Source organism: Ochlerotatus camptorhynchus, unplaced genomic scaffold (assembly GCF_037179485.1).
Source record: "Ochlerotatus camptorhynchus isolate MF236.1 unplaced genomic scaffold, CSIRO-AGI_Acam_v1.1 ptg000193l, whole genome shotgun sequence".
Lineage (NCBI taxonomy): Eukaryota > Metazoa > Arthropoda > Insecta > Diptera > Culicidae > Ochlerotatus > Ochlerotatus camptorhynchus.
In genome coordinates this window covers 4,265,033-4,292,303 of record NW_027040683.1, presented here as the reverse complement: position 1 = coordinate 4,292,303, position 27,271 = coordinate 4,265,033, and the positions used below count along the sequence as shown (strand labels likewise).

Below are 27,271 nucleotides of genomic sequence, written 5' to 3'. Positions count from 1 at the left end.
TTACTAAAAAGGAACAACTGTGCAAAGTTTCAGCGTAATTGGAAATGATCGGCTAGGATCGATTTACGAACCTTCGTGGAATGCCTCTATAGCTCATACCGTAGTAGCATAGAGGTAACTCTAAGACTAGTAGGTCCCGAAGAAACGTGCTCACTTTTTTGGCTTAGCTCTGGTACTATCTTCGGTCCCAAGCTAATCGATTCACCCCTCGAAACATATGAAAATCCACTAGCCCCTCATTTTATCTGTCAAACTTTCATAGCGAATCAAAACAAACATTGTGTAGTACTAGAATTTTGACTAGAATGGAGAACGTTAATCGGTTTGCTTGGGACCAATAGGCTAGTCAAGTAGTGAGCCAATTTAAAATCGTTAGTTTCGTATTGATTGTTGGTAGTAGGCTGTGTATAAAAGAAAATGATTTACTTAGTTTGACAGTTGCACCATGAAGAAGTGGCAGCGTATTCGTGATTTGTCCCACGCGCAAATGTCGCAAAAAGACATTTCAATCGCCGTGGGAGTGTCTCGGTCGACCGTCAAAAGGGTTTTAGACTGAGAAAAAAAAGGACAACTATCCGCAAAGGAGGCCACAGGTCGTCCGAGGTCAGCTCGGGTTCCGAGGGTTATCGCAGCTATCAAAAGGAAGATTCGGGTGGATCCAGTGCGTTCAATAAGGAAAATGGCAAAGGAACACGGGATCAGTGACTTTACGGCACGGAAGATCGTAAAGGAAGATTGCGGGGCGAAGTCGAGGGCACGGAAAAAAACTCACATGATTACCAACCGCATCCGGGAGCTACGAGTCGAACGATGCAAGAAAATCTTGAATTTCCTTAAGCGAAAAAATCCGGTAATCCTGTTCACTGACGAGAGCATGTTTACCGTCGATCCCGTGTCAAATTCCAGAACCGACCGGTATATTAGTTCTCTTCCGGTAAAAGACGTGGCCGACGAGCACAAGAACGTGTATCTGACCAAGCATCCTGCTAGCGTTATGGTGTTTGGATTGGTGGCTTCCGATCGCAAAAAAATGGACCCGGTGTTCATTCCAGAAGGCGACAAGGTCAACACGGAGGTCTACATCGGGATTTTATGTAAGTATGTTCTTCCGTGGATCAAAGAGCAGTACGGTCCGAAGCCAAATGTTGTATTTCAACAAGATGGGGCTCCGTGCCACACCTCGAACCGCACTCAGAAGTGGTTGCAGGAACATCTTCCGTTCTGGGCGAAGGATATGTGGCCGCCATCCAGCCGCGATCTTAATCCGCTGGATTACTCAATATGGCGTACCTGGAGAGAAATGGATCCAGACTACATTATTAGAACATGCCGTGCATTCCGGAAGCGTGTGGAGGCCGTAATTGCAGCAAGTGGAAACTCGATCGATGATTTTCATAGTTTAAGACTCTGAGAAACACCCCCCCCCCCCTTTAAATAAATAAAAAAAATCTCGAAAACGACATGTTTGAGATTTTTTTTAATTTTGACATTGCTCAATGGTGCAAACATTATAACGCATACGGTAGCTGGATCCACAGACCGGTTCTGCCTTAGAATTTTCAAAAAGATACACAGAAAATGAAAAAGTCGCATCCCACACCGAATCACGTCCATGGCCCGGCTATGAATGATTCTCTCTCTACCTCCTGTCCTATGAACGACGTCATCGACCATCACAGTTCGTCTGCCACTCAATCCAAACAACATCGGCCGACCGTTCGACCGTTGAGTGATGTTCGCTCAGCCTACTCCCAGACCAGAACGAAAGAATGTGTAAATGCAGCAAAAAATATCTTATTTTGCAGAAAATTACATAACCTCATTTTCGATGTGATCTCTTTCTTTCCACTTGGGCATCTTCCTTTGGTTGGTCTGGCTCTGCTGGCACACCATCAATATCAACATCAACAGTGATGTTTGGTCTCTCCGGGGAGCGGGGAGGGTCGGGGGGAGGGGATACTGTAAGATGACCGTTTCTGTTCCCTGTACCTACTGAGTAGTAACCAACTAGAAGAGCTACTACTGATGGATGCTGGCCGCCCACACTCACACAGTTGCTCAGTTCGACGACTTATAGAGGAAAGCACTGCTGAAATTAATGTTTACATTGCGTACACTGACGGGTAAATTATGCTTGGAATGAAGAAACAAATTAGCTTTATTTTTTATTGTGCATTGCGTTTCAAATAGGTTTTTTCATCCTAATAGAATTATTTCCGTTGGTCGCTTACTTTGCATTAAGGAACTGTTACTTAATTTTTAATACATACTACATTAAGTTTGGTACATGTACAACGAAGTGCTTTTTAAAATGTTGTTTTTTTACGACGATTAAGCAAATAATGTGTTTTTACGACTATTTTCCAAATAACGTTGTTAAATAGTAAAAACACTTTGATTTTCCGAGGAAAGTTTTTTTTTGCAAAGTTCTTCAGAAGATCGAAGGCTTCCAGATGGTGGGTACAACAAGGGTGGCCACTTAACCGGAAATTACCGGGAATCGAAAACCAACCGGGAATTTGATTGAAACTGTAACATACATTTAACAGGGTGTCGCAACTCTGCACACCTTAATCTGTGCCAAGAGTTTTGGCAGTGCCAAAAGCTGTGCCAAGCGTTGTGCCGATCATTTCGAAGTAGGCCGAAGTGTATCAATCAAGGTGTCAATATCCCATAGGTTTGGCAACCCTGCAGTTAGAATTTTTTGATTGTGTTTACATTTTCAATTTATCTAATTCATAACCATGGTTCATGGCAAATATTAGGCTTCATTCTCATTATAATGAGAGTGGATTGGGCAGTGGAAAAGGAACTGGAAGCAATACAACCTATACGACCCGTCCAGCTGGCAGTAAAATGCTCCACAACAAAAACAAACCCAGAACTCGAACGGACGAAAGTTCATTCCCACCCTAGAAACAACATCCTCGAAACAGTTCTGATCGATTTAGACTTACGCAACCTCGAAGACATCATCCAAGCCTGTCGTATCGTAGATTGTGATGTCTTCTACCATCACCCAATGGATCACATCATTCGAGCAGTTTAAAATGACGTTTCCTACCACTCGAACTTTAACGTGGAACAATATTTTAATATTTTCTCTATTATTTGTAAAAAGCTTGAAAAATCTGGAATTGATTGTTTCATTTCCGTAAAATCGCTGGTAGAAGGTTGTTCCAAAACTGCTCGACAATATGATTAATTACACACGTTCAAGCCAATCAAGTTCACGATCCTTTGCAGATGTGATACCTTCCACAAGGTACCACCAATCAAAACCAATGGCCAATGTATCACCAGTGAAAACCATCAAATGTACCAACAGCCGAAATCCCCCCTCCCCACACCACATATACGTCAACCCGCCAGTATCGCACCCAACGTCAGTGCCTATACGTAAGCGTACTACGACGCGGCTTTCAAACAAAGGAGTAACAAGTGTGATACTATCACTGCTGGACTAGAACTTTGGTTTTCTCATGTAGAGGTTCATCAGAGAGGGGAAGCTTAGTAATCCCTATCGCCTGCCCATGGCGTCATTCTATCGCGGCATGAGCCAGCAACGACGGCCATAATCCTACCAACACTCCACTAAAAAGCATGAAATTAAGCCCGCCCACCAGCAACAAGGTGTAAAAACTAGCCAAGGGGAGGGGCTTTACTTTCCTGCATGTTGTTGGGATTAAACCGATCGTTTTATGATAACTTTATATTTAAGGGAAAGTTAATCGGCCCGAAAAAAATATCTAAACGTTTTTATTTTTCTAAAAATATTGGGAAAAATTATCAAAAATCCAAGAAAATCAGCTTCTTCCATGTAAAAAAATTGGACCCTCAGCAAAACCGAAAAGCAGCACAGTGGACCGGAAACTGCGTCAGAACGTCATGAAGGCTTTCAAAGCGAATCCAGGACTTTCGGACGTGGATGTGTCCAACAAACTCGGTGCTGTTCGGTACAGTTCGGAATAAAGACTGTACTCGAAACAAATGCAACAGACAAAAATGATCACCAAAAACTTATTTTAAGTCGGATATTTTTGAAACTCTCAGGGAATAAATAAACACATATAAGCTATGTTTTAGCAAAGTTGGTTTATTCAACCTCCCCATCAAATCCTGTGCAACACTTGCGTCATCTTTCTTACACACTTTTCATCCACTCTTTCTTCAAATCCTTGTCGTTTTTGAAGACCTTGCCCTTCATAATCGTCCAGAATTTTTCTATTAGGCGAAGTTCCTGCAAGAGATGAACTAGCCTACGGCTAAAAATCTCCGGTTTCGCATAATGGCACGATGCCAGATCCAGCCAAAACAGAGTGTCACCTTCGTGCGACCGGAGGAAGGACAGTAGGCGCTTCTGGAGGCATCCTTCTTTATACATTTGGCCGTTGCTAGCGCCGGTCGTTTAGTACGGCTTGCTGAATTTGCCGCACCCGCAGATCCCCTTGCCACATTAAGTACTTCTTGGAAAATTTGTCGACCTTCTTCTTTGGGAACTTTTCCGGAACATCCAGGCGGGACTTGTCGACAAAAAACTCCAGGCCGGGGATCTGCTTGGCGTCCGCTTTAATGTACGTCTCGTCGTCCATTACGATGCATTTCGGCTGCACCAACCATTCGCGGTACAGTTTCCTGGCGCGGGATTTGGCCACCATATTCTGTTTATGGGTTCGGTTAGGCGTCTTCCTTACCTTGAAGACATGAAGTCTGGCCCGCTACATTGTCTGCTGGACGAACCAGACGGAAGAATTGACCTTCTTAGCCACGTCCCGAATCGACAGGTTCGGATTGCGCTTGAAGTAATCCCTCTTCCTTGCGTTCACGGGGTCGGTCGTCTTCGCTTTTCTTCCGCTGCCAGCTCGCCCCTTGGTCGTTTGGGTCTCCTTGAACGACTTTAAAACATGGGACACGGTCGAATTGTCGATTCCAAACTGTTTCGCGATCCACCTGTGGGACTGGCCTGGATTTTCCACGACTGCTCCCATATTTTTTTGTCGAAGCACTTCTTGCTTGGAAGCCATCTTAATAACCACTTGACAGATTGTGACGAGATTTTTATTTTTCCCAACTTCGAGTACAATCTTTATACGCATTCGGAAAGGTTTCTTCGCGTATCTGGCTATTAAGCAACCGAACCGGACCGTAAAGCAACCGTAAAGCGACCATAATACGGGCCCGAAAGCTGTATGACCAGGTGCTGACCAAATTCAATGGATGGACGATGAAACGTATGTCAAAATTGGACTTGAAACAGCTTCCGGGACAGAAGCTTTATGTTGCCAGGGGTCGCGGGGATGTTCCCAAGAAATATAAATTTGTTTTTGCTGACAAGTTTACCGGTAAGCTGAAGATTTGGCAGGAAATCTGCAGCTGTGGCCAGAAGACTCCTATTTTCATCATAGCCAACAATATGAATGGACAGTTCAGGGCTGGCAGTGAGTCACTGTTTAGTGACTTGGTCACTATTTTCAAGCAAGTCACTAAAAAGTCTCCTTTTTTAAGGCCAAGTCACTAAAGTCACTTTTTCTTTTAATCAGTCACTAAAGGGTGTCCACGATGAAATTGCCACACACAAAATTGATTCGCAAAATTCGAGTTTTCATCCGATTGCCATCAAATTTTCAGGGATTGAGAAATAACTATTAAACTTCATTTTACAATTTTACTCGTATTTTATTTACAGTCCATACGCAAATGCCCGCACCTTGGCCTTAACCCTGGCCATAAGATTCTGCACAACCTATGAATCAACCGTTTTTTGCATGTAAACCCATACTTTCTTCAGTTCCTCGACTGTCTTCACTACCTTAGGTCGTTTAAGAAGGTGCTGCTTCATAATCGCCCAGTACTTCTCGATGGGGCGGAGCTCCGGAGTGTTGGGAGGGTTGAACATTTTCGGCACGAAATTGACCTTATTGTCCGCATACCACTTCAGCACGTCCTTGGAGTAGTGACATGAGGCCAAATCCGGCCAGAAGATTGTTGGGACGTTGTGGGCCTTCAGGAGAGGAAGCAGCCGCTTCTGGAGGCACTCTTTTATGTACACCTGTCCGTTCATCGTGTCCTGGGTCACGAAAGGTGCACTCCGCTTCCCGCACGTGCAGATGGCTTGCCAAACCAGGAATTTCTTCGCAAATTTGGACATCTTCTGAGTGCGGACATGCTCCGGAACGCTGAACTTATCCTTGGCCGTGAAAAACAGGTTGCCGGGGATCTGTTTGAAGTCGGTCTTCACATATGTTTCGTCGTCCATGATGCAGCATTCAACTTTCGTCAGCATGTTGAGGTACAACTTCCTGGCACGGGTTTTGGCGGACTTGTTCTGCTTCTCGTCGCGATTAGGGGCCTTTTGTACCTTGAACGTTCGAAGCCCAGCCTTAGTTTTGGCCTTCTGGACAAAACTTCGGCTTAGGTGCAGCTTCTTAGCCACATCCCTAACGGAGGCGTTCGGATTTCGGTTGAAGGCCCCAACTACGCGGTTGTGATTTTTGGTGTTGTACGGAATACTTTTTCCTTCACTTCTGGGCTTCCGATTTGTGGTCAACCGTTCCTCGAACCGCTTAATCACTCGCGACACCGTGGAATTCGCGATTCCCAACGTTTTAGCGATGGAACGATGCGAGAGATCCTTGTTCTCGTGATGAATGCGCAAGATTTTATCACGCACGAGCTGTTCTTTCGACTCCATTTCCGCGAGTTTTGATCACAGGACTTTAAAACTTGCAGGATGTAAATAATGCACTATGAACTAAATCCACCCAAATTTTCATTAAATTCTACCCAACGGTTAAAAAGTTAGAGCAATTTCATAGTGTGGCAATTTCATCGTGGACACCCTTTATTTTAAACTTTTTTAACGTGAATTTATCTCAAGATTGATCATTCTTTTTGCAGTGTTTAGGATAGGCCTACATTTTGTCGAAGACATAATATCAAGAAGACTGGCAACTTTGCCAGAATCCAAGCGACAGAGAGCTGCACTTAAGTGAAGGTGGAAGCAACGCATAGAAAAATGAGCTAATACACAAACCTTTCTTCTGAGGATGTAATCTTTGCTATCAAATTCGTTCGAAGCATTTACTTTTGAGCGGCAGATGACGCAATTTTACCTGCCTCGTGGCGGTCGTACGAGAATATGGAAAAGTTGCCAGTCTTCTTGATATGTAGTCATCGATTTTGTTCTAATTTTTGAACAATTCGAGGTTGATTTGGCTAAATAAAGTTCCCTGAGTTTTCCAGGTTTTTCCATAACTTTGGCGGATAATTTCCAAATTTATAATAAGAAAGCTATTTATGAAATGCGTTTAAAATATGATTTTTTTGAACAACAAAAAAAAACAACAACAATTAACGCAAGTACGTTTTTAAAACATGACAATCAGCTTGACTTCATTTTAGTAAGTCTATGATCACAACACTTTTAATGTCTTGCAGTTTCTTACTAGCAAAATTGTGGAAACTTTTAAGAAGTTCTATTTGTCTCAGAAAAACTAGATCTAGAGATCTTTAGGGAGTTCCAGAGATCTTAATTGGAAGTCCCCGAAATTTAGCCCAGACTATTGGATTGGTTTAAAAATCTATAAGCGTGAGTTTAGACTAATTCAGGGTAATTCCATTATGTGCTGAAATAAAATCGAGATCCCTTAAGATGTTCCGAGCGATTCAGTACAGAGACCTACAGAAATTTTTTGAAAACTTCAGAAATATTTCTGGAACTTCACAGAAATCTAGAGAATTCCAGGGAAATTTAAAGGTGTTCATGAGAATTCCATTTACAGCAGAACCGAGATCTTTATAAAAATTGCTTTAGGGAAGATCCGAGAACATCAAGACCAGTGATGGAAAAGTTCGCGAAAACTCACTATGACTCGCGAACTTTTCCCTTGGTGAACTTCGTGAAATATCGCGAACTTTTCCAACACTGATCAAGACAGAAAGAATTAAAGGGCAGTTAAAAAAATGTCAAGGAAATTGCAGAAACTTTAAACAAGTTTCAAGATAATATCCGGGAGTTTCCAGAAACTTCGGTTTGCTCAGAGAAAATTTCTGGAACGCAATAAAAATTATTTGAACATCCGGAAAATGTGAGAGTATTTCAAGGGTGTTATATCATAAAAATTTCAAGATTTAAAATATTTCGAAAATTTAGCTAACTTGATTAGAAAACATCAACGAAGTTCCATAAATTAAAAACAAAAATGCGAGAACTTTTAGCAAGCACCGATATTTTCAAGAAATTCCAGAGAACGTCTAAAAAATTTAGATAGGGGAAATGGATGTAATGTCGGCCGAAATGCCCCTAATTTGGGCCAATTCAGCATTCGACTAAATTTTCAGTAGTGACAAAAAATGTCCATTAGTCCCAATTGATAAATAGCAGATTTTTAGCAATTGGCCCAATCTTAGATTCATAGGCCAACATTAGAGCCATTTCCCCTATGTATCAGAAAATTTACCGGAAAATTTGATCTATTTAGAGAAATTAAGGTGAGCATAGAAAACTTTAGGCTGGACTTTCCATGGAAAATTAGTGATTTAAGTCAAAGTTTCGTGAGCGTTTATAAACTTAATAAAACATAAGGAAAATTGTAGAATTTTTAGACGATTCAATCAATTCCAGTAAAATTGTAGATTCTTTAAAAACAAACTTAGACATTTAGGGCAGTCTAGACAATTTTAGGAAAATTGAGAAATTAGTTCTATTAGTTTCACTAAATTAGCGGAAAAATTTCAAGAAGTTCCCAAATTTTCAGAGAACTTTAGGGATGTTAAGAAGACTATTTAGGTTTTCTCATAAGTCCAGAAGCTCACGAAAGCTTAAACGTTTTTAAAAAGTTCATGCAAATACTTTAAAGAAGTTTCGAGAACTTCAAGAAAGATATTGATCTCGTTAAAAATCTAAAAAAAAAGATTCATGACCGTAAGGAAAATTGTGAAAACTTTAGGAAGTCCGAAAAAGTTTAGAGAAGTTAAAAACAATGATGAGAAGTATTGCGAGCATCAGGCTAGTTTCTCAAACTACAAAAGAACTTCAAGGCAGTTTCATTAACTTCAGGAATATTTTGGGAACTTTCAAGTTATTCAGAATAGTCGATTGCAAATTCAACGGAGACTTATCATGCAAATTTGCTTGATGTTCACCTTACCATTCACTAGTATTCTCACGAAACTCTCATGGAATTATTTCAGAAATTCTCTTGGAACGCTTCTCTGACTTCTCTAAAAAATATCACAAGAATATGGTTAGAATACTTCTCGCAGGTATCCTCCGAATCAATTTTTCTTTTAATTTTCCTAGGAATGGCATTGAAATTCTTCTCAGTAAGAAATCCTATGGAAAGATTATCAGAATTTTTTATTGAATTCATTTCAGATTTCTTTTTTAATCTTACTCCTTCCCTTGGAATTCTACTCACATTGAAAGCCTCATAAGAATTCATTTTCATTTCTCCTCACAAATTCCTTAGATTTCTCCTCTTAATTTGTTTGGCAATCTCTCCAGGAGTTATTTTCTGAATTTCTTTGAAGATCTCCTGGAGTTATTCTCAGATTTAATTGTAATCCTCCTTTTAGCACCCCCTTCACTCCCTAAGTATTCACCAAAAAAATACGATGACTTATGCTCCGATTTCAAATGTGTGAATGAAAATAACTAGGAATATTGAATGTTTTTATTTTTTTAAATTCTTTTCAATTTCCAATATTTTTATGAAAATCAAAACTTAATTATTTTTTCGGAGCCGTGAACTTTCCCTTAAGGGGAAGTACACCGCTTCGAAAAAAATAATTACGTTTTGACTTTTCTAAAAATATTGGAAAAGATATCAAACATATAAAAAAATCACATTTTTTCTCATGAAAAATCAGGATTTGTTATGGATACGAGATGAACTAACCTACGACTAAAAATCTCAAAAATAAAGTAAAAAAAATAAAATAGATAAGATCGACAAATAGATAAGATAGACAAATAGATAAGATAGACAAATAGATAATATAGACAAATAGGTAAGATAGATAAGACAGAAACAATAGATAAGATAGACAAATAAATAAGATACACAAATAGATAAGATAGACAAATAGATAAGATAGACAAATCGATAAAATAAACAAATAGATAAGATAGACGAATAAATAAGCTAGATTGATAGATAAACATCCAAAAATCTCTAATGAAAATAACTTGTTGAACCCCGAATTTTTAAAATCTTGGGAAACGAGTTGTGTGTGCACCGTGTAGATTAGGTTTCTAAGATCTAGTTCAAATTCTAACCTTTTGGATTACCACTTCCGTTGACTTAGGATTCCTATCAAACCAATCAAAAAAAAATACGGTTGTTACATAAATCTTTTCTCCTCGAGTGACAGTCAAATAATCAAAGCAAAACGGTATGACCCATTTAACGGAATTATTTTCCGAGCGAGCAGTGCCAAAGCACGAGGAAAACTATTCCAACCATATTTCTTTGGCAAATCGTATGAATGTTTCAGTGGTAGGTACAACACGTAGGTACCTTACCTAAACCATTGCAACAGAAACAGCACAGAAAACGCGTTCATTACTCTTTACTCTTCAACTACCAGAAGAGCATCATCCGGCGCTTTGTGTGGGTGTTTCAAGTCTACACTACTTCTTCTAGTCTAGGCAGTGGACTGTTTCGCTTAACGTCATCGCTTCGTGTGGCGGTCATTCTCTATCCATACAATAATAATGATGAAGCGTTCCAAAAACAAAAAAAAACTATACCCTCAACATTACATTACCATTGTATGGGTATGGAAGCACTGCAATAGAATTTGTTTAGTGGATGACTTTTGAGCAACACTCTTGCTCAAAACATAAGGGGCTGCAAACAAAAGTAGTGTTGTGTTTGTATGCACAGTTTGACAGTTGTTCTGTCAAACTGTGAAGTCGTTCAGCAGCATGACAGTAGGCGAGCTTGGGGTTGACGATCACTCAAAATATTTTTCTCTTTGGTTCGTGTTCGCTCCTCGCTCTCGTTTGGTCTGCTCTGCTGTGGGTGCAGCTCGCAAGCTGCTTCCGACGAAGGGGATTTTTCCATCGGATTAAGGTGTTAGATTAGTTTTAATCGCGTAAATTCGGCTTGTGACCAATGGACTAATTGTGTTCTCTTCGATTTTTCATTGCAGGTGAAGTGTTGGGTGCGTACGGGCGTGAAGAAAAGTGCACGAAGAAGCACGGAGATAGTTCGCCATCATCGGAGCAGGAACACTAGCGCCGCTATCGTGAACGACGACGAAAGACTGCGACAGTGAAACAGCAGCAGCAGCTTTCACTCACATAAGCGCAAGAAGAACGAGTATTTTACAGTGCGTGTGTCTGTGGCGATCCGAGACTGCTGCAAACGGATACACTCTACCGTAGGCAAAAGTGGAGAGCCGGACGGGGGCTGTGTGTGAATTTGACCAGAAGAAAAAGTGGAAAATCGTTCGGAAAACAAACGGTTCAAGCGCGCGCGAGTACAAGAGAAAAAAAATTAAATTAAAAATCGATTTTAAGTCGTTCTGTGTTCGTCAGTGGGAGATTTTAATTTTAGACTTCAAGGTGTCTAGAAGGGTAGGGCCCTCACCGATAGAGGAAGGTCCGCGATGGGTAATTTTCTAAACTTTTGACAGCAGCACGCATATTTGCAGCAAATGCTGTACCAACACACTCGCGATTCGTGGGGTGTCTGCGCAAAGTGAGTGCAGAGTACGGTAGAAGAAGTGAAAATCGTTCGTAATCCATTTCGGAAGATGATAAGGACCCTTCGGAAAATGGTGAAGTGATAAGGACCTGGTGCGGTAAAGGGACCCTATTGAAAACTGACGAGTACGGGATCAGTAGGTCATTTTTAGTGGACAAGAGTTCGAGAACATCACGCGGCGAGTTCCATCTGAAGAGTTGGGGATGTGCGCGTGGAATTCCCTTTTCGGATGGCAGCTGTAGTAGTGGGCAGTGACGCGCGAGAAGACAGGTGAACCCTACCCAAAACACTCATACAGAGTAGAACTACCACCACACCACCACGACCGACACGGTCACCGTCAACACTAGAAGTTGCTATCCGTCGCGGCAGACTGGCGACGAAGACGACGGCGAAAGAAGAGTGTGATTTTATCTGATTGAATGAAAAAAAAAGGATCAACCCGAACGGAAGATTGCCGTGTGATTAAGTGACGTATGTAATCCCAAAGATTCGTGCGCGTTGCATTGGTGTGTGGAGGAAGTGTCAATCAGAGTGTGTTTCAGAATCACGCAATTTCATCCATGTGAAAAAGTGAAACCAAGAGTGAAAAAAGTGCATAACTGATAATCCCAAAAAGAAATTCGGGTAAATCCTTGTAAATAGAGATACATCACGGTCGTCGTCGGTATCGGTGCCGACGGCTGGCTCCCGTGGCGAGACCGCAGAAGGATTTTCTATGCCTGTGTACATAGAGCAGTCAACCCAACGCGCTCTCTGCATGCATTAAGTGACGTGCAGCAAAACTTGCCGACAAGCGCGAAAGCTGTAAAAATATCTACCGATCAATTCCTTCTTATTATCATAACGTCAAAATAACCTCCTTCCCCAAACGGTATCTGTGAGTACCATACAGTAGTGTAGTGCTGGGGGCTATCATAGTGCTGCTAGGTGTATCGTGTGACAACGGAAGAAACCTGCTACAACAACCACAAACTGACTGTCCGACTAACTCTACCGGGGGTTTGTGGAAGCAATTTTTTTTTGGTTCGGTGACTCGATTGCGGAAAATGCAGCGTACCAAGGAACAGCAACAGCAAGAACAACAGCAACGTGAAGGTCGCGAACGTGACGTTGCACGACAGACAAGGTGAATGATATGGATTTTTCTATGCTCCTCTCTCCTTCCCTCGTATACGCCCGCAGTGTATCTAGGTTTGCTCTGTATTTAGATTAGCATCCACTCCACCTACGACCATGCTAGACAACCAGCCAACGAGCGGACTGCTAGTTGATGGGCGAACTGGTTGTTCGCGTGGGTGGACTTGCGTGCTTTTTTTTTTGTTATTGCTTCAATTTAATTTTATTTTTCTGGCATAAAAGTTGTTTCAATAGACGAAAAATAGAGAAACATGTTCACGCGGATATGTTGCACGGAAAACTTGTTAATGTTCGTTAAGTCAAAATTGTGGGGAAACGTACCCGGGTTGTTCGAACATCAATCTACAACTAAATGGAATTGTTCTAAATGTTCTCAGAAGTTGTGTGTATAATGAAAATCCTCTGGAGCTGCTCTAAAAATCCTTGGGATACGCCACACAGTAAAACATAGTTGATAATATTGCTTTCAAAACGATGTACATCACCCACGTCAATTAAAACGTGTAATAGTCCCGATGTATCAAAAACAATCGATGTTACTAGCCGATAACGAAACTATTTTTGATTGATCGATTTGGAAATAAAGTTGTTACTTTGTTGGGGCTGTGGATCATAGCTGTTATTTTGCAAAAAATACCAGCTAATGAAACCAAAATGTGTAAAATCGACCATAACATGCACTGAACTGACAGAGAACATTTTGTCTTGAGAAAGGTGGAAACCCATGGCCGAAACGTCAGGCACATCAAATTGGATTTGTTAAAGTGAGTTTATGACCGAGAAAACCGTTCAAAGTAGCAATCCTATCCAGTCCCACACAGTAAAACATATTCTGTAAAATCGCATCGAAATAGATGCACTTCACACAGGTCCAGAAAGTCACGTAATTGTGTATCTACTGCAGCGGATGACGTACCCATTTTCGATTGGTAATTTTTACAAGAAAATTGGAAATCTGAATTCATTACTTGAACGTTGATATTTGTGCTATAGAAGTTTGTTTAACCCTCTTAAATCTAAAGTTGACGCGTATGCAACTTTCAATTTAGGTACTTGAAATCGGCGACCGCGTTAGGGATACCTGGTATTCGCTCATACAACTTGGATCTCACTTCGACGATTTTCGGAGCTCGTTTAAATTCTATTTTACACAAGTGTGCGCATTTCTATCTGAGGGTGGAAATCAAAATGCCATATTTGAGGCAGCATTTTAATGCTGATAATATTGATTGCAACTACAGAGGAAACTTCGAATGTACGATTGTTTTCGGATTTCGTCACTACTTTTTCGACACTGTTCGGAGTCAGTAAGACCTCATTTTCAAGAAGGTGGAGAGCAGATCAAGAGCGTTGTTTACCAATAATATTGCCTCTTTACAGATGCAATATACCTTCGTATCTTCGACATGGCTGAAGTGCATTGAATTTATTTCAGAAAATACAAGGATTGAATGTAATTGAATGTAAACAATCAGAAAATTTGCTTTTTAGACTAAGTTGCGTTGGAAAGGTGCACTGGGCTTTTAGTATTGCATCACGAAATATCCCGTTGATGGTTTTTTTCACTGTGCAGTCGTCACCATCATTGATAGTTGTTAATGTGACTGACAAAAACTACACCTGCCCAAAAGCAACATGCCCGTGATCGCCAGCTTAGGTTCTTGAAATTGATATCCTTGTTAGGGAAAACACCCGCCAATCTCTCTCGCAAATTGGGTACCCACAGTGTTTTTTTTGAGCTCTTGTCGGTTTTACCAAAGTTGACTTGTTAAGCGATCTATTTACGATCGTGTGTAAAGATTTACGAACTACATTCCTTCCTAATAAACAAGTACCATAAACGAACGGTAATCCGGATGGGGCTGTTGGAAGTCAGCTAAAGTCATACCCATCCGGAAGCTTGGGAAGGATCCTACCTCTCCTTCTAGCCACCGACCTATCAGCCTTTCTCAGTGTAAACAGCAGTTATCATCGGCTTCCAACATCTGTCGTCGAAAACAATATCTTACTCGAGGATCAGTTTAATTTTCGGAAAGGTCGATTAACCGTCCACCAACTGACTCGAGTGTCTAATATTCTCAGACGGAACAAGTCTGTTTCAAAATCATCTGCCACGGCATTGTTAGAAGTTGAAAAGATACGATCTTGCTATCGTCCTTGTGAAGTTCAAGTCTCAAACTACGGACGAGCACCTGAATGGCGAAGCAGCAGAAAACGAAGGAAGCACGCCCAGAAGAAGACAGGCTACTGACCCCTGATCTTTAAGAACTTGAGGAGGAGATCGGTCGGCTGAAGAACAACAAAGCAACTGATGTAGATCAACTACCAAGTGAGCTATTAAAATACGGTGGTGAAGTACTGGCTACAGCACTGCTGTCTGGGTAATTGCCAAGATTTGGGAGGAGGAGATATTACCGGTGGAAGATGTCGTAAGCCCAATCTATAAAAAGAGCGACAAGTTGGATTGCTGGATAAACTAACGCGATTGGTCAAGGCGATGATGGATCGAGTGATGTGCGTTGTTCGACTATCGGGGACACTCTCGAGTCCCTTTGAATCTCGAAGGGGGTTACGGCAAGGTGATGGACTTTCGTGTTTGTTATTTAACACCGCGTTAGAAGGTGTGATCACAAGAGTTGGGATAGACACGAGTGGCACGATCTTCAGAAAGTTCATCCAGCTTCTTGGCTTCGCCGATGACATCGACATCATGGCACGGAACTTTGAGACGATGGCGGAAACGTACATCATTCTGAAGGCTGAAGCTAGGTGGATTGGACTTGCCATCAACGCATCGACGATGAAATACATGAGAGGCAGAGGTTCTAGGGAAGATAATGTTAGCCTCCCACCCCGAGTTCAGATTGACGGTGACGAAATCGAGGTGGTCGATGAGTTCGTGTATTTGAGTTCTCTGGTGACCGCCGAAAATTATACCAGCGGAGAAATTCAAGACGCATTATGGCAGGGAATCTATCTAGACCGGTGGTCCTCTACGGCCATGAGACCTGAACTATGCTCGTGGATGACTAGCGCGTCATTGGTGTTTTCTAACGGAAGGGGTTGCGTACCATCTACGATGGAGTGAAGATGGATGACGGAACGTGGATGATTGAAACACGAATTGCACCAGCTGCTGGGAGAACCATGCATCGCCCACACTTTAAAAATTGGACGACTACGGTGGGCTGGGCACGTCGTAAGAATACCGGACGACGACCCAGTGAAAATGATTCTCGAAAGCGATCCAACAGGAACAATAAGAAGAGGTGCAAAGTGGGCAAGGTGCATCGACCAAGTAGAAGACGACCTGCGCTGGCGACGTGTGGCATTGGATAGAGTAGAGTGAAGACGACGTCTTCGGACAGCAGAGGACACCAAGGCCTTAGCCTGATTGGTAAGATAAGTAAGTCTACAAATCATCATTCTCATAATTGAGTACGATCTGGGAGATTTGTGCTACAATGTCATCACCTTAAGCTACAAAGGGTTCAGAACAAGATCCTTAGAATGATTCTTAATAGTCTTCTTCTTCTTATTCTTTTTCTTACAGGCTTATTACACTTCAGTAGCGAGCGTTGTAATATATTAACGTAATTAAGATGGAGAGCCCTTTAGGCGAAATGAATTAAAATGTAACATGGCCTGCCTGCGCTGAACTGTCAGAGGGAACGGCTGTGAGAGACTTTTATTTTTTGAATATCTGGAGTCTGCTCAAAAAAATATTCATCTATAAAAATGTCTTATGCTTTATACTCTTTCGACTAATGTTTCCCTTTCCTCGCCATATTTGGTTACCCAGGAATCGAGGAACAACTGATGACTCATACCGCTAAATCCTGGGAATCAGGAAATACTTTTATTCAGTGAACAAATAGGTCATCAAAATGTTCATTTTTTGATTTCCTGAAGTTTATTTTTCAGCTTTTCCCTGGAGGTTTCTTCCATAAGTTATTTTCCGATCCGTAAGCTAGTTCGTCCGTCGTCTCCCGCCTGTTTTTTCAAGCTCTATAAGGGTACGCTACCATTTATTAAAGACAGTTTCATTAATATCTGTTTACATTCGAAAACCCGGGAATTTCAGAAAAGTCCAGAGAACTCCAATGAATCTTTTCAGAACATCAGATTTTTTTTTTTTTTTTTTTTTGGGTACTTCACAAGTCTAAAGAATTTCAGGGAAAATTACTGGTTTTCAGGACAGTTCCATTTGTTTCACGAGAATTTAGAGAAGCTATGCGAACATCAGGATCGATCAATTAATGTCAAAGAAATCAGCAAATTTCCTAGGGGTTCATGAAAATTTTGGAAACGTAAGAGAAGTAATATGAACATTAGAAAATTGTGTTAACACTTCAAGGCAGTTTCGAAATATTTTAAAATTAAATCAATCTGGAAGATCAGAGAACTTCAACCCAAATGTTTCATTAGTTTCCAGAAAATTTTGAGAGCACATAAGAAGTTCTGAAATCTTCAATAAAGTCCATAGACCTTGAAATAAGATAGTAGACTTTCCGGTGGTTTCACTATAATCAGGAAAGGTCCGAATGCTTCGAGGATGATCAGAGAACTTCAAAGCAGCCCCATCAGCTTCAGGAAAATTGCAAAAACTTTCAAAAAGTTCCGATGAATTATGCGATTATCCAAATTGCATTTCTGGAATGTTCCGAAAGCTTCAGGGACATTGTGAGGTCTTTAGGGATGTGTTATGAATATCAGAAAAATTACCAGATCATCAGAACACGTAAGGAACTTCGGGGAATGATATACCAACATACGCAAGAAATCCCTTTCTTCCGTATTTTTTTTCCCAAATTTTCCATGAAGTTTCATTCGACTGTTTCGTAAGCCCTGTGGCCTCCGACTTTCTGCAGAAGTTTCTTCCAATCTACCTTTGGGAACATGCATAAATGACTTGGCATTTGAAGGAGGAGGGAAGGGAGTTTCAGTAGTTGTGACCGTCCATGTATTAGGCATAGCAAAATCCACCTAACATTGGTCAAAAATGTGATGCGTCATTTATGGATGATCCATTAGGAAGTGTCTTCCGTTTTCAATTAAACTTCTATCGAAAGTGTCTATAGATTTATCCCAAAAGTTTCTATTCCGACTTCTATTGTAAGGTTTTTCTGGACTTCTTCTGGCTTCCCCTGGAAACGGATACTCCTGGAATTCTTATCCGATATATAAATCTTTTGTGGCTTCATCTGGATGTGTCATCCGATTTTTCCCGAAAGTTTGTTTAAATTTCAACCCGAAGCTTCTCAATATTTGTCTTGAAACTTTCCCGGATGTTTGTCCGACATTTCTTAGAACTCAGTGGCGTCCCGTAACCTCACTTTTTCCTGTGCACCAACTTTCAAAACCAGATTTAATGCCATATTCATACTTGAAGCGGTTGAAAAATACACTTATACATCTTATAGTTTACTCGATATCTATCCATTGCAAGTACTATTTTGATAATTGTTTATGTTTTTAGAGTTGGTGCAAAGGTAGATTGAGGTTAAGGCAACGCCACTGTTTAGAACTTTCTTCAAACTTCCGGCAAAAGAGCTTCTTTATTATTTCTCTGGATCAGTGTTCACTTGGCTGTCGACAGAAGCAGGCCACTCTCGATGTGTTTCACGCGGTCGTCTGTTTACTCGGCAGCAACCATTGTATGGTCCTCCTCATTGTTGTTTCATCAGCAGTTCTTTCGGTCGATGTGTCAGGTGGAAAATTGGTCTAGGAAAATTTACTTGCGGTCGCCATGTTTTCAAAGACTATAATTTTGGGAAATCTTTGAAGCTCGGTAGCTTTAATATTCGGTCAAACATTTCCAAGACCAGATTTTAGAAAAAAAAAAAAAAATCCATGTCCAAGATCATCAAATGTTATTTACGTTTCAGAAGTATTTAAATTTTTCAAGGACTGTGAACTTACATTCTATTTATTCGAAATATGAAAATTATTCCGGACCACAAAAGTTTCCTAATTTGTTTGGCTTAGAGACTTCGAATGGTTACGTCCCAGAATTAAAAAATTGGTCAAAAACTCTAAAATTTATCCCGAAATCTTTAAAAAAAAAATCGATTTCCGGATGTTAAGTCCCAGACGCATGCAAAATATTCTACACGTCAAATGAATCTGATTCATATGTGAGACCCGTTCACTAAAATTCGCATTTGAGTAAATTTTTACTCAAATATAAGCAAATATCACTCATATTTAAATGACATTTTTTCATATAGTATATGAATGACATTTACTCATGACCTACGGTTTTTTGCGAATTGAAGGTAACTTGACTCAAATATGAGTTAGATTAATTTGCCGTGTGCATTCACGATCTTTCCATACTGGAAAATTTTCCTCGTTCCAGAATAATGAGATTTTTTCCTTGGACCGCTATCTAGAAAACTTGTGTAGGTTCTAGAGCTGTGAAATTTTGAGGTGTTTCAAAAGTTTCTATATCCGAGGTCTTTAAAATTGATTGTCTAAAAATAGTCAACATTTGTCTTGTTATTATTATTTGACTACCTAGTAAGGCGTAACGATGATGCAAATAATATTTTCGTTTTATGTCCCACATCACTCAAATATGTCGATGAGGGCAAATATTAAATAACAAAAAGCAAATAAATTTACATATTAGCAACTCATTTTGTGATAAGTTCATAAATTAATTAGGATAAAGCGTAGAGTGGAAAACGATTTTAAAAAGAGCTAATGTTTTCAAATTTTTGGTGCCATAAAACAAAAATCAAATTTGCATTAGTCATAATCATGGTGACCAGCAAATCCCAATTTGCAATTTTCCGGGTATTTTCCCGGTCGGTTTAAACCAGGGAAATTTCTGCTTTCTAAATTATAGCCCATTAGCTTCACGTGATATGGCGAACAAAGTAGTGTTTTTGTTGAGTTGTGCTGTGGAAATAAATACATAATTTCGTGTGAAATAGTGCCGTGTGCCGCGAAAGGATCATCTCAACGCGTGCCCGTTGTGTTGTTTTTAACAGGATAAGTAGAGAACGGTTGCCTAGCAACTCGTTTTGGATTTAATTTTGATTTTCCCCCCAGCGCGCTATTGATTTTGTATAGTGAGCTGCGGCGGTAAAATTTTATTTTGTGTTCTCTTCCCCTGTATATGTCTACTGCTAACAGTGTGCGCGTTTAATTTGGCGTGGTAATATGGATGTGTGTAATGTCTGCAAGGAGTCTATTACTATTAGTGGGCTCCCAGTCACATGTGTAGGTCCGTGCAATGGAATGTTCCACTTCAATTGTGCGGCACTCACTAAGACTGCGGCGTGCCTAATAGCAGATAATGCAAATGTTGTTTTCAAATGTGGTAACTGTCTATCAGGTCAGTGTTGTGGCGAGCAGAATGATCTGATCTCGCGCGTCAATAGGATAGAAGAAGAGATGAAGAAAGTTTTTCAACTCTCGGACTCTATCACTGGCATACGAGATCACATTGCTGCTCAGATAGACATCGCGGTTAAAAGCGGGATGGCAGATATAAGCCGAAATGTAAATGGTTTTGAAAATTTAATTTGTGAGAAATTGGATAATATGAAAAGTTCATTTTTTAAAATTGATGCGGAAAACAAATTAGCGGTAATGAATGATCAGTGCAGTGTATCTAGGACGATTCAGTCGGAATCGGACCAAAATACCAGACGCAAAAAACGTAAATTAGTAATCAGTAATAGTGATAATGATGATGTTTTTCAAGAAAATGCGAGTTTTGCGGATGTTGTAAAAAGAGACAGTCGTGCTAGTAAAAGTAAACATGTTAGTAACAGTAACAGTAACATTAACAGTAACAGTAACAAACAAGATAATCGTAAGACTCGTCCGGTCATTGTGATTAAACCGAAAGAGTCCAAACAAGCTTGCGAAGACACTCGTAAGTTTTTGAAAACTCAGTTGGATCCAAAAACACACAAAATCAGTAATTTTAGAAATGGTAAAGATGGCTCCATTATTGTTGAGTGTGCAACAGGAGCAAATGTAAGTGATGTCAAAAATGGTATTGAAAGCAATCTGGGTGAAAACTATAGTGCTGTTGTTCCCACTTCGGTGCCGAGATTGAAAATAGTGGGCATGAGCGATCAGTATTCCTCCGATGTCTTCATTGACTATTTAAAAAGTCAAAATGAAGACATCGCTATAAATGATGTAAAAGTAGTTAACATGTTTGAAAATCCACGCTTCACGTACAACAAGTTCAGTGTTGTGATTGAAGTCGATTTCGATACGTATAAATGTTTGTTATGCGCGAAAAAAGTAAATGTAGGGTTTGATCGGTGCTCTATAGTTCCCGCGATTAATGTATTGAGGTGTTTCAAATGTGGAGAATTTGGGCACAAGAGCATGGATTGCAAAAATTGTGAGAGATGCTCTAGGTGCAGCCAACAACACAAAACGTCGGAGTGTACGTCAACTGTATTGAAATGTATTAATTGTTTGAAAACGAATAAAGAACGAAAAATGAACTTGGACGTCAACCATGCCGCATTTAGCTCGGAATGTTTGCTTTATAAAAGACTTTTTGATCAGAAGAAAAGCAGCTTGCGTTTCAATAAATAGCAGCCAAGTTCCAGGAATGTGAATCAATTCGATTTTTTATACTTGAATATTGCGGGGTTGTCAACAAACTACGTAGCATTACGTCAGATTGTTGAGGAAAAACGTCCTCTTTTAGTTTTCTTATCTGAAACTCATATTGTAGAAACTGAAGCTTTTGATCAGTATAGTATTCCGGGATATATTGTTGCTGCTTGTTTATCACATTCTAGACACACTGGCGGTGTTGCTATTTATGTCAAAGAATCAATTCAATTCGACCTTCGAATCAACGAAGTTATCGATGGTAACTGGTTCTTGGGCATTACACTTGTGCGTGGCATGAAGATGGGTAATTATGGTGTTTTGTATCATTCTCCCAGTTCTAGTGACCAGCGTTTTGTTGATGTTTTAGAGAACTGGCTAGAGACATTCCTTGATTCAAGTAAATTAAATATATTAGCTGCTGATTTTTTCAATTTAAAACAAACGGTAGATGAGTATACGCGTATTTCCAGGCACAGTAGAACTTTAATTGACCACGTTTATTCCAATTTTGATTCCATTTGTTCAGTTCCGGATGCTGATTTGAAAATAACCGATCATGAGACCTTAGTGATTAATGTATTAGATGATATCAATAATAACGATGACTTAGTCAAATTGAAGTGCTGGAGGAAATATTCGAAACAGGCTGTTTCAAATCTTGTTGAGAGAAGCGTGGATTTTCCATTCGCGGCCGGTAATTTAGATGAATCTGCAGCTGTTCTAACTAACACTTTGAAAACGTGTACCAATCAATTAGTTGAGCAAAAGTTTGTTTCTTTGAAAAACTCGAACAGCTGGTACAATTTGGAACTTTTGCGTCTTAAACGTAAGAGGGACAAATGGTACAAAAAGTTTTGCAGATCAAATAATGATAATCATTGGAATAGGTACACAATCGCGCGTAATAAATATTCACAATCGATTAAACAAACTCGTTGTGAATATGTCCAGAGGAAGATTGATCAGCATCAAAACAACAGCAAAGAGTTATGGAAAATTTTGAAATCTTTATTAAAACCTAGTAATTGCAAACCGCGGTCCATAACTTTTAATGGCACATTAGAACAGTCAGAACCAGTAATTGCATCTATGTTTAATGATTATTTTGTCGAAAGTGTTTCATTGATTAATCAATCCATTGAATTGGTCGATGAACCTGACGAAATAAAACAGCCAGTTAATAGTAGTTGTAGATTTGAAGGTTTTCACCAAATTACTTTAGATGAACTTAGAGTTATTTGCTTTTCATTAGGAAAATCGGCTGGAGTAGATAATGTTAATTCTAGAGTTATTCAAGATTGCTTTCATGTCATTGGCCACATCTTGCTGGACCTTATTAATGAATCTTTGCAGACTGGACATGTGCCACAAATTTGGAAGGAATCCTTAGTGGTTCCTATTCAAAAAGTTGCTGGAACGATTAAAGCCGAAGAGTTTCGTCCCATCAACATGTTGCACACATTAGAGAAAATTTTAGAACTTGTTGTTAAAGGCCAGCTGTTGGAGTATTTGAATAGCAACTCTTTGTTGATACCAGAACAATCAGGATATCGGGAAGGTCATTCCTGTGAAACTGCGTTGAATTTGGTGTTAGCAAAGTGGAAAGACAACTTGGAGCGTAAAGATACGACTGTTGCTGTTTTTTTGGATCTGAAACGCGCTTTTGAAACAATTTCTAGGCCCTTACTGTTAAGTACAATCAAGCGCTTTGGAATTACGAGTACTGCTTATAAATGGTTTGAAAGCTATTTATCTGACAGAACTCAACGGACTGTTTTTAATGATTCTGTTTCCAGTCCCGTGGGGAATAACCTTGGAGTGCCCCAGGGAAGTGTATTAGGGCCTCTTTTATTTATTATGTATATTAATGATTTGCGACGCGTTTTACGATTTTGCGACATTAATCTTTTTGCAGATGATACTGTGTTATTCATTGCAGCTAAGGATTTAGAAGTTGCCGTCTCACATTTGAATGAAGATTTGCGTTCTCTAAGTAGATGGTTGAAGTGTAAGCAGTTGAAATTAAATACAAGTAAAACTAAATTCATGGTAATTTCGCGGAACCGAGTAAATGATAATGTCTCCGTGGTAATTGATGATGAGACTATTGATCGCGTTCGGGAGATTAAATATCTTGGCGTGATTATTGATGACAAACTTAAGTTCAACTCTCACATTGACAATGTCATCAAGAAAATTGCCAAGAAGTATGAAATTCTATGTCGACTGAAAAACGATTTAACTATTGCCAGTAAAATACAGCTATACAAATCAATCATCTCTCCTCATCTAGCCATTTTATTTCTAGCCAATGAAACACAAATATCGAGATTACAGCGTTTGCAGAATAAAATAATGCGTTTGATTTTGCGATGTAATAGATTCACTTCCTCAACTTTGATGCTGGACGCTTTAAAATGGCTGTCAGTGAAGCAAAGAATAGTTTATTTGACTATGGTGTTCATTTTTAAAGTAGTAAATGGTTTGCTGCCTCGATATTTGTGTGATCGAATTGAAAGAGGAAGTGATTTTCATAGATATAATACTAGAAACGCGGATGAAATAAGAACACCACATTTCTTGACTTGCGCTTCACAGAATTCATTGTATTTTAAAGGAGTAAATGTTTTCAATTCGATGCCTAGACATATTAAACGTGCAACAACATTAGCAGAATTCAAGAGACATTGTATTTCACACGTTAAAACTGTCTTTTGAACAGTTATCCAGTGATTTTTATTTTTTTTTTTTATGAATGGACGAAGTATGTATCTTGACGAAGTTATTTATAACGGATTATTTTGTATGGATAGCTGTCATAACGACTTTTTAATAATTATTGTAGCACTGCAAAAACTATTTTGTTCGCCACGATGGTGATGATGGATTTTTTTTTTATATTTGAATTAAAGTAGTAGTTAAAAAAAAAGTAGTAGTCTACAAAGGTTTGAGCCTCGCGCGCGTATTACGGATATAGGACTGAATTTAACATTTGATAAAAAAAAATGCAACTTTGAAGCTTATTTGGAAGATACTTTGAGTTAGTATTAAGTTTTCTGGCTGAATGTCGGGGGTTCGTGAGCATTCCTGACATTGCTGAAAATTATAATAGCATCATTGCGGGGTTGCTAGTGTATAGGATGCTTTGTTGATTGTTCATTAACTCTTGATTGCTTGTAATACTTATGAATATTCTAGGTGGACAAAAAGGCGAACTAAGAGGTGGACGCCTAAGCTTTTTCACATTTATGTATATTGCTGTGAAGCAACTGTAAAGTCTAGAGGGAATTTATATCTGTAACTGTAACCAGCTCGTTTTTGTTTGCTAACCTGGTTAAAATGTTTATATTTAATTATCTTAAAGATAAATCGTCCAGCTCAAACCTTTGTAGGGGTAAGAGGTGGGACCATCATCATCATCATCAATTTAGCCGAGTTATCTCTTCGGCTCAATCGCATCCGGTTATATGCTTAATTTAAATGTATATTTCACAACCGGGAAATACCAATCGTTAGTTTCTTATCAAGAAGTCATTAAGATTTTTCGATGTTTTAACTACATTGAACTCTTTACAGGATTTTGTGAAATGTCCTCAAATTTCCTTTAGAATCATTTCCTATCACAGAGTTATTTTCAGAGTTTCTCTAAAATTAATTTGAGATTCTCTTCTAGAGACCCTTGAAAATGTCTATACAACATTTCAGAACACTCAAAAAAAAAAAATTCGAAGAATTCATCCTAAGAATCGCTTCGAAATAACTTACTGAAACTTCCTTGCATACTCCTTACATTTTATTAAGAAATAGTCTGAATATTCCTTGTAGTTTTCATGCAATTCTCATCAGAATTGTAATACAATTCAGCTCATATTGATCTTGGAGCTCTCCACTAAATTCTTCTTAAAATTCGCCTGGAATTCTTCTCGAGATGCTCTTGGAATTAAATTCGGAATTCTCATAAAACTCATCTCAGAATTCCTTTGGAATTGTTCCCTTCAAATTCGATTCCCTTGATATTTATCGTGAGATCCTTGAAACTCTCTTTAGAATTCACTTGATATTACCTTTAAATTTTCTAAGAATTTCCTTCGAATTGTCACCACAATTCTTCTAAGAACTGGTTTTGAATCAGTGTTGGGAAAATATCTAAAAATCAAATCTCACTAATGCTCAAGATCACGTTTGATTTTCGTAGACAAAAATCAACAAGCATACAGCTGCGGTTGATTTTGCAAGCTGTGATATCGCAGCTCGGAATATCAAGCTAACAAAACTCACCAGCTGCAAATCTCAACAAACTGTGGTGAGATTGAGTTTAATGATTTTTGCTTTACACCCGAACGCAACCGAAGCTTCCATAACGGCTGGCAGCAGTCACTTAGTGTCTCCCATCGGTGAACAGTTAAAAGAGATAGCAAACTATACTTTCTCTTTCTAAGAAAACGATGTGCAACGAAATCATTTTTGTGTTTAATCTCCGCTTGATTTTTGCACGTTGTGTATAGTCTCGCAATAGCAAAGGAGCTTGTAAAATCAATATCAAGCATGATATTTTGTTCCAATATCACGCGTTATATTGAGAGTGTATGAGAGCGGAAAAATAAAATTTGATTGATGATTTTGCCAGCACTGTTTTGAATATTCATTTGAAATGGACCTGGAATCCGCTTCACAATCAGCATGAATTTTCCAAAAGAACTATCTAAAGATTCTACTCTGAACGTCTGAAGTCCCACAAATGACTTGGAGTTCTAGTGAAATCTCCCTTAGAGTTCTTAAAAAAAGATCTATTGGTATTTTTCTCTGAAAAACATTGTTGTTGTCTGCAGAATTCATCCTTAAATCTTTACAAAATTCTCATAATATTTAGTTCATTAAAGTGACTGTATCCTGAAAACATTTTCCAGTGCAGGGTCTTTGCAATTGTTTAAAGGTCCAGAATCTTATTTTTCCCGGCGATTTCGAATTCGCGCCCTTTTACCCGATTTTCCGGAATTCTTGGTTCAATGTTTAATAAATAAATAATATTTTTTCGAAACAAATTTATGGGATCGGTAAACCATTATTTGTTTTATTTTAAAGGAGTATGGAAAATGCTCAGGATGGGAGGCAGTTCCCTCACCTGGACCCTACCTATCGACCCATCAACTCATGAACCGGGGACCAACGGCTTTACTTCCCTCAGGGATGTAATGCCTCAGAACATCCCGGCGGCGCCGACTGGGATTGAACCCAGGCCTGCTTGGGTGATAGGCAATCACGCTTACCACTACACCATCGACGCCGCTCCAGCACTGACTTTGGAAAGCAACCGTTTCGTGATGTGTGTGTGAATGTTGACCACGTTTTGCGTCCATTGCTGCAATGGAAGCACTCTGCCAATGAAACCACTGGAAGCGGCTCCCGTTCTGATGGAGGAGGCTTATTGGACAGCGGAAGATAAAGTGTTTATTGTGTTGTACCTTTTGACTTAAGTTTTAAGATGTATTGTAAAGTGAACTGAAATCCTTGGCTCTGTAAAGTTAATTCGATTGAGCCTTGTCAAATAAATTATTAAACAACATTATTTCTCTGGAAGGTTTTTCGGCTTCTTTCAGAAAATAATTCAAACATTCGCTGGGAATTTCTTCCGACTTCTCCTGGAAAGCAAATTTTCCGTTCTTAACCCAAAAGCTTGAAAACTATCTGGCAACGCTGATTGGGTGTACTTTTATATCCAGGGTGGCCAGCGAACCATGAAAACCGGGAATACCGGGAAATATCCGGGAATTTGAAAAGTAACCGGGAAAATCCGGGAATTCGATTAGAGGACCGGGAAA

General features: G+C 39.5%; 1 protein-coding gene across 6 annotated transcripts in view; it reads left to right on the top strand.

Moving 5' to 3' along the window:
- The window catches only part of gish (casein kinase I gish), a 315,663-nt gene that overhangs the window by 18,430 nt on the left and 269,962 nt on the right, over positions 1 to 27,271 (top strand). For all 6 annotated transcript variants that reach the window (XM_065223553.1, XM_065223556.1, XM_065223559.1 and 3 more), the window contains exon 2: positions 11,158 to 12,843. In XM_065223553.1, coding sequence (XP_065079625.1) covers positions 12,764 to 12,843 — 80 coding nt within the window. In that variant the 5' untranslated portion in view covers positions 11,158 to 12,763. The remainder of the gene's footprint in view (positions 1 to 11,157; positions 12,844 to 27,271) is intronic.